Raw genomic sequence first — 13,880 nt, 5'->3', positions numbered from 1 at the left:
TGACTGGCTAAGCATGACGGTTACAGCCGTGACCATGGAAACGCTCGGGGGTCCCCTAAGCTCTCAGAGACGGTTGCTGTGCAGACCTGAAGTCCACAAACGTTTCTAATTACTCAAGACTGATCTCTTTATTCTGACTTTGACTTCATTTCATTACGACTCCACGATGGGTTTTTATTCAGATTATTTCCAACAAATTAGACATTTGACACAAAAAGACAGATGAAATGTTAAAGCTAAAAAAACATAACGGATAATAGACATTACATTAAGTATTTGTAATCTTTTGAACTTCAGAGAGACAAAAAGACACTTTGAGAAGCAGATTTTGGAAAAAACATCAATTTTTATTTTGAAATGACTCGTCTTGTGCCCACTCAGTTTCTTCTTCTTTTTTTTTTGCATCATTTTGTTTTTTGGAAAATCTCTTCTGCCAATGTTCAAGATAACAACGCTCTTTTATTCAAATAAAAACAAAACAAAGGTAAAAGGATTAGAGAAAATAAAATTCATCTCAAAAACAAAAAAACTAATCCAATTTTTTTTTTTGCAGGGGGGAGGGGGAGGAGGGATGAAACCAAATAAACAGATGCTACAACCGAGAAATGGCTCCTCCTCCTCCATCCTGGGTCGAGATGATTAAGCCCCGTTAAACCCACGTTGTGATGGGCCACGTGCCAATCAAAGCCCCGCCCATGTGTAAGGAGGATAGCCAATCACAGTGTAGTGTCCACAAGCTCCCATGATGCCTCTCTCTCCCTGGGAGACTAAGGCAGTCAAACACAGAAGGTTATAGTATGCATGGATTCCTTTAAGGGTTCGATTGTGAGATGAAACACCAGAAGAAAAGATCTCCATTCACAAAATCCTTTGTGGAAACATTCAGTCTTTACTGCAGGTGGCTGAGATCAATATATTAGTTGTTTCTATAATATAATATGTACAGGCATGCTTTACCGTGTACTGTCCGAGCTCTGGGAAACTGCTAACATCAATTACATCCAACAGAAACTGACTAAAAAGTACAGTGAAACAAGGTCCAAAAAGACATTTGGACGAGCGCTGAAAGACATTCACGGCACAAAACGAGTGACTTTGAAGACAGGAGGCTGAATTACAGTCCAGTCAGCACAAGACGTAATGGTTGACTTTGCAATCCAAACACAGCTGTCTGGCTGCAGATGAAGAGGTGGCTTAATGTGTACTTAGCCCTATGACTCAAGCAAAAAACCATCACCAAGGATATTGTTAGAAAATGGAGATCTTTTCCTCCCGGAGGGTACAGTGTATCATGACTAAGAGCACGCTCTGGTGTCCAACAATGCCTGCCAGAGTGCAAGAGAAAACTCATTCTTAAAATATGATCCATGACGATCACAATACGAGATTTTGAAGTGAAACCCTTCAGTTTTTCTTTGTTTTCTCACGTCCTCATTACATGAAATGATTCCTAGCAAACGGTTGCTGAACTGTAGCCCAGCTGAGATGAGGATGAGCGCGAGATGACGATGCACAACACAGTAGATAACCAACCATGAGCTGACTTGGGGAGAGGCCAGAGGGTCGGAGAGGAGAGAAGGCATTCTGTGATCTTTAAGAGCGCTTATACGCTTCATTTTAACAACACGTCGTCGCTGTGAACACGGCGGCGTGTGCAGACACTTCGTGTTGCCCTGGATCAACCTTTAAAGGAGTAGTTTGAGATTTTTCAGAACTGCTAGACTGAAAAAAAGTAAACGAATATACGTGCTAACATATCTAAAGCTCATTAAATAACACGTTAAATCTGGTTTGATTGGTGACAAAAAAGTGTGAAATATCACCATCGACTATTCCTGGACTTTTGTGACTAAACAAACAAGACATAAAATGGTAAGTAGTGAGCTTGAAAGATACAAAATATCAAACTATTCCTTCAACGATAGAGAAACGTCCACGAGTGTCACCACGAGTCTGAAGTCTCAGAGAAGATCTCCCAGATGTGGATTCACGTTTTTAATCTTCCAGAGACAATCCGATGCAGCTCACCCAGGCTTTGTTAAAATCGAGTATATAAGCGACCTCATGCAGATGTTATGGATTCAGAGGTGCACCAGCAGCATCTGCACTATCAGGATCTGACAGCTAGAGAAGCTAAAGAAAACAAGACACTGTATTCCAATGAGCCGCAGTATAAACAGTGTTTGGTTAGTACTTGAAACACTTCTACTTTTCCTACGAGCTGCTCCTGGGGCACCCCGAATTTGTTTGTCTTGCAAATGAGCAAATTCTTTTTGCCGGAACTCACTTTGAAGGAAAATGTGTTTGTGTGTGTGCGTTGCATGCATTTCCCTTTCATCGAGCGCCCTCTCCGTCCCGCCTCGCTCTCCCAACAGAGGTAGCAGCCCTGCCCCAATACTCCCCACCACCCACCTATTCCAACCCAACCCAGACTAGACCCAACCCCATTACTTAACCCCCCCCCCCCCAAACCCTTCCCGTGGACATCTGTGCTTCTCTACTCGGCCTGAGCGTCGTAATTGGCTCCACCCGCCTTCTTCAGCTCCATACGGATGTTGTCTTCGTCCAGTTCCCTCGGGTCGCTAAACATGAACTCCTTGGCAAAATTCTGCAGATACAAGTCAAACACACAGAGGATAAATATCGTGTTGAACCAAAAATGTTCACAACAACACTTTTCAGCTGTCGTATAAAAACAAACCTCTGATGTAATTTTCAGTGAATTGAATAAGTAATTACCTGAGGACATTGTATTTCATCCAGAACTTCTAACATGATATTTATGGATGTAAATCCTAAATAAACGTTGAGCGGGCTTAGCCAGTTTTGGATCTTTGGTCATAGACTGTCTAAAACCTTGACGTAGTCTCTGTGACGTAACCGCAGGTTTCTGAAAAGCTATTGTGTAGCTCCAGACACCTGTGATGGTACCAACAGTTACCATCCGTGGCTGTGAAGTAAAGCCAGTACAGCGTGTGGAAAAGTGGAAAAAACTGCAGTTCCTCTAACGTCCACTTGAGGCTGGCTCCAGAAGTGAGTCAGTCTCCATAAGTCCCCATGTCCAAATGTCCAACTTCACAGCAGAAATAAACATGTTTACAGCCTGGTACAAAAAACAGTTTTGGTCTCTGTAGCTATGCAGGAGTTATGCAGGATTAAGAGAGAAAAAGCTGAATGTCATCTGCATAGCTGTGTTAGGAAAAGCTACGCCAGTGAATAACAGAGTCGAGTGTCATGGTGTAAAGAGAAAAGAGGAGGGGACCCAGAACGGAACCCTGAGGAACACCAACAGTGAGGCTAAAAGGTTGTAGGGGTCGTCATAGAGTCTACATCCAGGTTTTAGTCTGTGTTACTGATGTATGAGTAAGTAAGAGTTTCTATTTTGTTTACGCATCCCGTTGATTCTACCCAATAAAGTCCAATGTTTACTCTCCCTTTGGCTTTCTTCTGGTCTCCTGCTGAGGAAGCATGAATCATCATGTCACTCCCCAACATGATTTATTCCATTAATTGCCGCTTTAACTTTTGTAAATGAGAAAACATTTCGAATTCTGACGCATTTTGTATCTCTGGGTCATAGCGACGCCTGTTTCTTTCATGTGATGTGACTCTGTATGTTCTGTTGCTTATTTTTCCCGTCACTATGTGTCACTCTCATATCATCTGGGGGTAAAATGGTTTGTTGTTTTGTAGCTGTAAACTGTATCCATCATCATCCTGTTGCCATATTGCCTCTGTAACCACCCAGTTTCCCCAAAGGGACCATTACAGCTTCTCTCTATTTTACTCTCATGATGACAGTCATTATTTTAATTGCTGCTCTCTCCACATGTGACACCACCACAGTCTCTGACCTGCACGATCTCTTTGACCATCGCCTTGTCGGTGCTGATCTTGGCACGCTGCAGCCCGCTGATGTTCTCGCCGATCCAGGTGATGAGAGTGAACTTGGCTCGTTTGCTCATGGCGTCACCCGTTGTGATCCGGACGAAGCCAAACAGACGGGCGTCATCTGAGAGAGGAGAGACAGAGGAGGCTGTGTTAGAGAGCGAAGGTGGCTGCAGTTGATATTTTAAAGTATCATTTCACATCACACCCTGGAGGAAGACAGAAAATTCCCCGTCCCACCAGAGGCTGACACACAAACATCTCTCTTCGTCTGTCATCTGAAATGAGCTCCTGTTTTTTTCCATTATTTTGCAACTTTAGACAAAACATCTTTGATCAATAAGAAAGAAATGATCACAGCAGATTCAGTTCATACAGAAAAAATTAAAATCAAAACAGTGCAGCAGCCCCATTTCAAACACAGCTCTGCACACACAGCAGGTCCAGTATTGAGCAACACTACGATACATGAAGTATGTTAATCTTTGTGCTCAGAGGTTTTTGTAACAATGTGCAAAGTCCTGTTGTCGTAAGTGTCTGAAAACTCACACGAGTGAGAAAAGAAGTGTTGCAGATGAATACAAGATTCGGCTTTGTGGGTTAGGTTTTGTGAAGTGGTGTGTGTGTGTGTGTGTGTGTGTGTGTGTGTGTGTGTGTGTGTGTGCGCGCGCGCAATGAGGAAATATTTATTTGTTGCAGCTTTGTTGGAAGTTGCATGATACTGTTATTTAGGGTTAGAGTTGTTTGATTCACTTTTGGTAAAGCAGTAATGCTACAGTAAAAATACTTCCTGGACATTCATTGTCTACAGCCTAATTTAAAAATTGTACAGTTACTTTTAGTAGTTCTAGTTTCCATAGAAAATTTATTTCTATTTTACTGTTTATATAATTTATCTGTAGAGATCAAGTTTAATTTCTTTACAGTTTAATTACTTTACACGTTTAATTTGTCCACATAAGATGGCAGTAAAGATGGCTGCATAGCTAAATTATCTGATAAGAACTCAACAGTGCCCCCATTGAAGGGTGCTTAAAAAATATTTTTCTTTTGTGTTTGTAAAGAAGCTGAAGTGGAAAGGGAGTCAGGGAGCAACATAGTGCTGAAAAAAGTGACATTAATTTGTCTCCAAGTACAGCAGAAAGGGTGGTCCTCACTAAGTATGTACATTTATCTGGACCTCACATTGTTGCCTGAACAGGAATGTACGTGTGTGTGTGTGTGTGTGTGTGTGTGTGTGTGTGTGTGTGTGTGTGTGTATAACGAGGAAATATTCAGGTCAACAGACTTAAAATGAGTCAAATCTTTTGTGAGCCTTGCATTTGTAACACAGACCTCCCAGTCATCGCTCCAGTCATTCTTCATGGTGGTCCACTTCTGAGCCGATACACACACACAAACACGCGCTAAGACGTACTCGTACCTCTACTGGCCTCTAAATCCTATTCAAATGAAGAACATCACTCTGTTGCTGCTCAAAGACCAACATGTAACGTTATGATGTAATGTCACTTGCAGACAGCTTGATGTATAAAGAGTCACATGGAACCAATTCTAAAGGGGGAAAAATCCAGTTACATAACAGTTTAGATACATTATATTTTACAGTAACGTCCTGCATGTCTACTTTCTACTGAACAAAGACAAACTGAGGTTAATATATGGCATGTTAAATTAATCCTCTGAAGTAGTTATGATATGGACATTTTCTTGTAATTTCTTGAATCGCTCTATGAGCTGATGTCTACCACTAATTCTACATAACAAAAATGACACAGATTTCTTTATTTGCTTCATGAAAGCATTTTGTCTCCTCGTCAACACAGCGATTAACACAACAGCGACAAACTACTACTACATCTCGGAAACTCTGACCCCTTTAGTCTTTCTTTGGTAGTGCTGGTAACAAAACTTCAAAACTAAATTCTACAAACTTGAATACTGACAAAGTAATACTGACCCTTTCTTACTAATTGTGAAGACCAGAATCTCCAAAATAATCATGATTTCGTCCGATTCGACACTTCACGTATTCTCTTCTAAGACAGTCGTGCTATAATTAAAGTAACCACAGCTGCACATCTCTACCTATCTACAAATGGCTTAATGGTGTCCCAGGCCACAACTGAGGTCTTTTATTTTCCCGCAATGACACAGACACATGTTCGAAAAACAGCAAAACCAAAAGAGGTAGCAACCCGAGAGGTTTCATTTCATTATTTTCCTTTCAATTAACACCACTGAGAAAAGCGTTGTGGTGAATGATCTAATTACTGGAAATCTTTTGGGGCAGATGAGAACCCGAGCCTTTGATTCACTCTGTCAGGAGAGGACTGTCCTCTTAGGAGCTTATTACACAGTCGTAACCTTTATAATGTTATTAGTACGCAAGATAATTCGTCTAAACTGTGAAAACCTGCAGAGTCCCAGTGATAATTTAGGGTTAAAATGAGATAAACTTGGGTTTTTGTCTTGTGGTTTTGTTGACAAAGTTTTGACCCTTCCTGGACTACACTGAATCTGAGCTACTGGACACGCTGCATCAATGAAAATTAATTTTATTACCTTTTTAAAAATGTATTTATCCATGTTAAAAAAACTTTTCTCAGATTTGTCTGTTAAAGTTATTTGCATTGAACTTATTTGTAAAACTGCTATAGGGTGTGGGAAGGTTAAATTTGGACCCCACAGAGCTCAAGACTCTTCTACATGATGACTTTCGTTTTACTAAAAGTAACCGTTGTTTTAAAGTTTCATCTGGACATGCCGAGTCAAGGCTGTCTTAGATTTTTTGATTTGAATTTGTTCAAGAAGGCGTAAAGAAGGGTTGAGCAATGTAGGCCGCTCATGAAGTGACATGTTGGTACATGACGTAAATGGAGTCAGATGAAGTTTATTTCACACACGGTCAGCTCCAGGTGTGATTTTACCATTTTCAGACAGACAGTCTTCTCAGGCTGCCTTGTATGGTGTCATCATGTAACAATAACATGAACAGATTGCTCATTGTCTTCCAGATGTTCCTGCCTATGTGTGACTGACGCTCTGTACACCATCAGCTGCAGGGCAAAAACTTCTCTAAGACTTCGACAGAACAGTCCCTGAACCCTGACCCTGCACTCATCTGGAAATAATGTCCTTAATGAGTTAACAACATGCTAAACACAACATTCACTTTACGCACTTTTAAATTAAAAAGGTAAATTCTGAAATGGTTCTCACGGTGGTGACAAGTTAATTGAAGTGGAGTTTCTCTTCAGTGCCCAGTTGATTTTTTAACAGTACAATCTGCGTTATCTTTATGTACCTGTTGAAACAGCTGATAAAGACTTTCCTGGCAGGACGTCAGCGGCAATGTTCACAGGTCAGACAGGCCACATGTTAACACTATGAACGGGAGCAGCCACTGTCACGCGTCCTATCGATGCTACTACATACTGATAGGACTCACAGAGAGGTGAACCTTTGTGTTATCTGTCACTGTTTGAGATTCCAGAGAGGAACTAGTACTACACATACCCTCACATACCCCGACGCTTCCTCTTGCTGCCAGATTCTTCCTGGTTGGTCTTCCCTTTACAGCCGTGCTGACTCTGCACCCACCCTCCACCCTCCACCCTTCACCCCCTCCACCAGTGCCGCAGAGAAAACTGCACTGAAACTACGACAATGATGAGACAGCAAAAAGATTTGTTGGGAGAGACTTTGTTGTGCATAAACTGAGTTGGTTTGAGGTTGGGGGGTGGCACCGTGTCTTCCTGTGTTTGCTGCTTCTGCCCACGCTCAGTCCCTCTGCGACACAGCCTGGAAACTAGAGCCGTCTCCTGTGAACAGTGTCAGGTGGGTTTGGTCTTACCGACATGTAAACTAGAGTCCAAACTCTGGTTTTAATCTCTGCTAACAGCAGGGTCAACAGTTGACCATTTAAATGACGATTTTGCTGCCACATCTTCAGGTTAAAACTTCCCTCGTTAAGGGAACCCACTGACCTTTCTTCTAGTGCCACCATTAGGCTGAAATAAAGTGATTCAATTAATTACCATCCAACCTATAGATGCACTGAAAATCAGCCTAAAAATACTGTTTAATGTGCTGAAAGCAGGGACAGTAAGACTGTAAATCAGTCTGAATTGTTTCTCCTTCAGTTCTATAAAGTCCTGCGGCATCTAGAAGCAGAACGGCACTCGTTCATCCACTGTGTTACTTTGACTAAATCGCATGCAAATAATGCCAGGCAGCTACAAAATGACCACATGCACAGCTCTAAATGCATCAGGTATAAAAGTCGATTGTGTTGGAGACATCAAATTACTGGAGCTCATTAATCCAGGTAGTTCAAATCTAAACAAATTTCATGTCGGCCTCAGGGAGGCGTAGGTCAAGGAATCAGTGAAGACTTCAGGAAACCATAAATGTCTGAAACCCAGCCTGTTAGGTACCAGCTGAGCTGTTTGACAGGGTAAGAGTAAAGTTGGTGGCACTAGATGAAAAATCTAAGGAGTCACAAGGATCTTGGTTGAAAAAGTTGACTTAAAACTCTCGACCATGGAGAGTATAAAGAATAGACAGAGCATGAGTGACGTCATTCGTAGGTTTCTGAAGCCCAAAAAAAATAAAAAAAGGTGTCGGCACCTGGGTGAACCTTGTAGCCTCACTGTTGGGGTTCCTCAAGGTTCTGTTCTCAGTCCCTTTCTCTTTACACCAAGTCACCTGGCTCCGTTATTCACTGACAAAGCTTTTCCTAACACCGCTATGCAGATGACACTCAACTAATTCCGTCTATTGGAGCCAGCCTCAAGTGGATGTTTAAGGAATTACAGTTTTTAGCAGATCTGTGTTGGCTTCATTTCCCAGCCACTTTCCCTCGACACGAGTGGAGGAATAAGTAATGAAACAATGTTTGGACCTCTGACTCAGCTGGACACAGTTCTTGTCATTTCGAGCCTCGATGTGCTGCTTCTGCTTCTGCTTGACCTTCCACTATAAACGCGAATGATTTTCATTTCTCAGTTTCACTTCACGTTTACAAAGTGCCTTCTATTAACTATGGCCTGAGAAATGTGCGTACCGTGTTGTAGAGTAGTGGTGGAGCAGGTTTAACAGCAGTGGAGGGGAGGTAACTGAAACAAAATCAGTAGGATTCATCCTCTGGAGACTACAAACATCTGCACAAAATGTCCATCCAGTGGATGAGTGAAAACTCCGTCCTTTTGGTGGTGTTTAACTCACCATCAATCGTGCCAAGACATCCAGTAAGTTGTCGAGCAATTTGGGTCTGGATAAAAGCATTGCCACGCTGCTTAAGGTGGCTGAAAACACCACAAATCTACTCAGAAGACCTAAAACCTGAGAAACTCTCCCTGTCAGGGGAAGATCTAGACTGAATTTCACTTCAGCTGACAGTTTGGTGACCTACAGTGAATCATTTATGACTGACTAAATAAATGATTGCTTGTTGCTACGTTTATCAGCAGAAATCTGACTTAAAAGTGAAATGAGATGAAGTGTAATGATTAGTTAGTGGAAATTCTTCCTCTTCTTGCAGTATCATGAAAACCGGAGCTCACTTATTTTTTATTTTTTTACTTCCTGAAGCCAGATCACCATTCAAAAAGAAGCCCTCCTCCTCAAGCTTCACTTCACACAGTCTGCATCAGCTCCTCCTACACTCAGGTTTTTACAACTTCACTACTAAATAAGGAAAACAAGCCTGCAGAGAGAAAGATGTCTAGCAAGTGTGTGTGTCATCTCTGAACAGGAAGTGATGGCAAATGCACCAGCCTGGACGATCATACAGCACGGTGATAAATGAGTTGTTGCAACGGAGGAATGTGAGCTCTGAAATATCAGTAGAGGGAGAAAAAAAACAGAGCCCTGAGGCAGCAAGCTTTAAAGACAACAAGAAAAAGTGCCACACCCAACATCTGAGCAGACGCTTTACTCAAGAGGACGCAAGTGAAAAAGGGGAACTTGCATCAGACGGAGCCAGCACCCAGTCGTTTTCTCTGCTCGCCGGCAATCATCATGTCAAAGACCCGACTTCTTTTCTCCTCTACATGCAAACAGAGACACATAATCGCTGAGCTGTGCAGTGAATACACAGCAGACCTGATCCCTCATTAAAACACACAAACATGTTTAGAACCAGGTGTTCTTCGTATGCAGATGCTTTGGCAGGACTGTGTTTCCGCACCCAGACAAAAGTGACGGCTGAAGAATGAAGCTGCAGGGGCCTGAAGTTTGAAATCACTTCAGCGTCTCCGACCTTAAAACGCTTCAACCTTGTGAAAGCGGGGATGTCGTAGGACAGATTACGCAGTGCAATGTATACAGTGTTAAGTGCTTTGACAGCGTAGTTACAGGGCTCAAGGCCAATGGGTGACAGAGCACAGAGTCTTAAAAGATTAGCGTCCTGCCATGTCAAGCTGTGTGCCGTTAAAGACTGTTCAACCGCACACATGCCACAAGATCCAGACAAGTCCGGAGCAAAGGGTGGAGATGAGTCTTCAGCCTTCCCACATTTAAAACCAGACCTGCTCTTACCTGTGCACATGCTCTTGAAGTCCTCATAGTCGGCCCCTTGTCCTGCAGGCACAATCCTGGAGCCTTCATATTTGAATGCAGCCCTGCAAGATGTAGAATACACAGTGCATTATTCAGCCTCATGGGCTTCACAACAAATGGCCTTCTGTGGATGGAAGAAATGCACAAAATGCCTGAGACGCCCATGCAAGGTGGCAGCCTGTGTGTGTGTGTGTGTGTGTGTGTGTGTGTGTGTGTGTCACTATTATAACGTTATCCGCTCTGAATACAGGACAAAGGAAATTACTTCTGCCCCGCCGGGCCTGAGGACTGTGACCGGCTAAACATCCAGAATACAGATGAGAGGAACCTGCGTGCATGTTTTAATCTCTGTCAGCTCACACTGTTGCAAAAACAAACAAAAGAAAAGCGCCGAGACAATCCACGGAGGCTTCCACAGCGTGCAAAGCCGCAATGTGGCACCCCGAACGCGGATTCAGCGAGCGGGCAGAACCGCGCTTAGAAAACTAACAATTTAAACTTCAACTGGCTCAAATGTAACCGTCCGTGCGGCATAAACTACACCTCGATACATTTTCCACATCTTTACTTTACTGTTTTCAATTCGGCATATGTCTGGTTAGCCTCCCTGTGCTCATTTTAATAAAATTCTAACTTCTTTAACGGGTGCTCTTGTTATTTTAGCGCTACTACGCCATTCGAGAAGACGGGCGCAGTGGGCGGGAACGGGGCGATGTAATGATGATTTAATTTAACGAAGCACATCGAAACACGGATTGTTTGACGTGTCACACGGAGCCGAATTAAAGAGTGAGTCTTAAACATTCACATGAGCCCGTGTGTTTTAATGTGGGACACGGTGACAGCAGCAAAAACACGACAACAGCTATAACAGACGCGTTTTTAAAGGGAGTCTGGAGCGTCACACTCACCAGTTGGCGTCCGTGTTGTCGTCTCTCACTTGGTTGTACGCCTCTCTGCAAGCCTCCTTATCGATCTGGGTTGCCATTTTTATTTATTTGTTTGTTTCAGAGACACAGAGCAGTCGAAGTAAATTAAAACCTGGTTGTTCCGTCCAGACAAAGCAGCTGTGAGGTTTAACTGATATCGACCATGAGAGTTCGGCTCTGACTGAGAAGAACCGGGCTCGTTCACTCCCGCAGAAATCACGACCACCGCACTGGGACTGCTGCTGCGCCGGGCGGACTAACGGAAACAGGCGGCTCGTGTTCTCGCAGCAGCTCGGTGCATTTCCTGGATATTGTCACGGTTTTCTGGGCGTTGGTGATGTTAGTCAAAGATTTTCTATAACACCAGATATGACGGACTCCGCCAATGATGTGGAATGGTACACACTTCCTGTCTCCGGAGAGGGCGTGGCCTCCCTGCACGCCCCCCCCCACCTGGTGTCCGAACCTTGTTTGGAAGTGAAGTGTTGTGAACGTCGCGTGGATGGATGGAAGCTGGCTGTCTTTACAGAAACGTATTCAGATATTCAAATTAAGAGACGCCTCATTTCCTGTAAGAGTGTGTGTGTGTGTGTGTGCGTGACGTGGGTTCAGACAGGGCCGCTCCCCTTCGAGGAGACCAGCAGCAGCAGGTCTTAAAGTCTATGTGGACTAATTACTGATGGGAAGTTGGGTTCTTTTTAGGGAGTCGGATCATTTGACTCATCTCACCAAGAAGACCTGGCTCATCATTTTACTACTTATCCCTATTATAATCCATCCAAAGTTAGCGCTGTTATGACATATATAGACACTTGTAACTCTGAAACCACCCAATGAATCCACTAACTTGCTTGTAGAACTGCTCTGCTACACAAAGTAGTGATGGGAAGTTGGGTTCTTTTTAGGGAGTCGGATCATTTGACTCAGCTCACCAAGAAGAGCCGGCTTTTCATTTTACTACTTATCCCTATTATAATCCATCCAAAGTTAGCGCTGTTATGACATATATAGACACTTGTAACTCTGAACCCAACGCATTGAATGTACCAACTTACAAAGTAGTTGAGGGAGACAGAGGTTCGAGCTTTCTTTTTAGGGAGTCGGGATCATTTGTCTCACTAATCACCAAGAAGGACCTGGCTTTCCATTGTACTACTATTCCCTAGTGTAGTAATCCATCCAAAGTTAGCGCGTGTTATGGAACTAATATATAGACACTTTTAACTCTGAAACCACCATGAAATCCATAACTTGCTTGTAGAACTGCTCGGCTACCACAAATAGTGATGGGAAAGTTCGGTTTTTTTAGGGGTCGGAATCAGTTGACTCAGCTCACCGGAAGAGCTGGCTTTTTTGCTTTTACCTCCTTATTACCGTTTTGGTAATCATCCAAAGTTAGGCTGTTAGGACTTACGATTTATGTGTACCATATATAGACACTGTGAAACTCTGAAACCACGAGTCGAAATGTAACTAACTTCAAAGATGTGAGGGGAAGTTCGGTTCTTTTTAGGGGGGCTCGGATCATTTGAACTCATCTCAACACAGAAGACATGGCTTTCAAATTTTAGCTACTTTATCCCTATTATAATCCATCCCAAATTAGCGGCTGCTGTGTATATGACATATATAATAACTCTGTTATATAATCTCAAACCACCTTCCATGAAAACCGCGACTACACGGAGTACAATAGTAGAGTGATGGGAATTCGGTTCGTTGTTGTACGTGGCGTCGAGATCATTTGACACTCATCTCACCAAGAACGTACCTGGCTTTCATTTTACCACTAGCTACCTATGTAACGTAGTCCCACTCCACGAGTTAGGCGTGCCTGACTTAACCGATAATAGACCACTTGTAACTCTGAACCCACCCAAGGAATACACGAACTGTGCGTGGATAGAAAGTGGAGCAGAAGGTACGTGCTCGTGCTACAGGGACAAAGTAAGTGATGGGTGGAAAGTATTGGTTTCTTTTTTAGGGATCAGGAGGCATGTGACGTCAGCATCACTCAAAAAGACCTGGTCGCTTCGATGTTTAAACTACTTATCCCCTATTATAATCCATCCAAAGTTAGCGCTGTTATGACATATATAGACACTTGTAAACCTCTGAAACCACCCAATGAATCCACGAACTTAACACGCGAGAATCAGTGAGGGAAGTTCGGGTTCTTTTCAGGGAGTCGGAAATCATTTGACACTCAGCTCACCAAGAAGAGCGTATCTCATTTGGTTCCGCAATCAGCCTATATTAACCTTTTGTAATATCATCCAAAGGTAGCGCTATATGACTGACATTTACAGGTGTACACACTATTAGACACTGTAACTCTGAAACCAACGCAGTGAATGTTACCAACGTACAAAGTAGTGGCATGGGGAAGTGTGGGTACTTGTTGTAGAGGAGTCGGATCATTTGACGTAGTCGCGTCAACATGAAGAGCTTCTTCTCATTTTTGGTAGATGGAGGTTCAACACCTAACCTTTTTTGTAT

The 13,880-nt window shown here is 43.0% G+C and overlaps 1 protein-coding gene across 1 annotated transcript; it reads right to left on the bottom strand.

Annotated features, from left to right (window-relative positions):
* Nucleotides 1-326: 326 nt before the first annotated feature.
* Nucleotides 327-11,808, bottom strand: cotl1 (coactosin-like F-actin binding protein 1). The gene is made up of 4 exons (XM_027285340.1): nt 11,364-11,808; nt 10,432-10,514; nt 3,855-4,012; nt 327-2,608 (listed from the first exon to the last, which is right to left on the bottom strand). Exons 1-4 carry the CDS (start codon nt 11,438-11,440, stop codon nt 2,498-2,500), a joined length of 429 nt encoding a protein of 142 aa, XP_027141141.1. The 5' UTR covers nt 11,441-11,808; the 3' UTR covers nt 327-2,497.
* Nucleotides 11,809-13,880: the final 2,072 nt, after the last annotated feature.

This window comes from Larimichthys crocea, chromosome XII (genome assembly GCF_000972845.2).
Source record: "Larimichthys crocea isolate SSNF chromosome XII, L_crocea_2.0, whole genome shotgun sequence".
In the NCBI taxonomy this organism is placed as follows: Eukaryota; Metazoa; Chordata; class Actinopteri; family Sciaenidae; genus Larimichthys; species Larimichthys crocea.
Note: the sequence above shows the minus strand (reverse complement) of the source record. Positions and strands in the feature narration are given on the sequence as shown.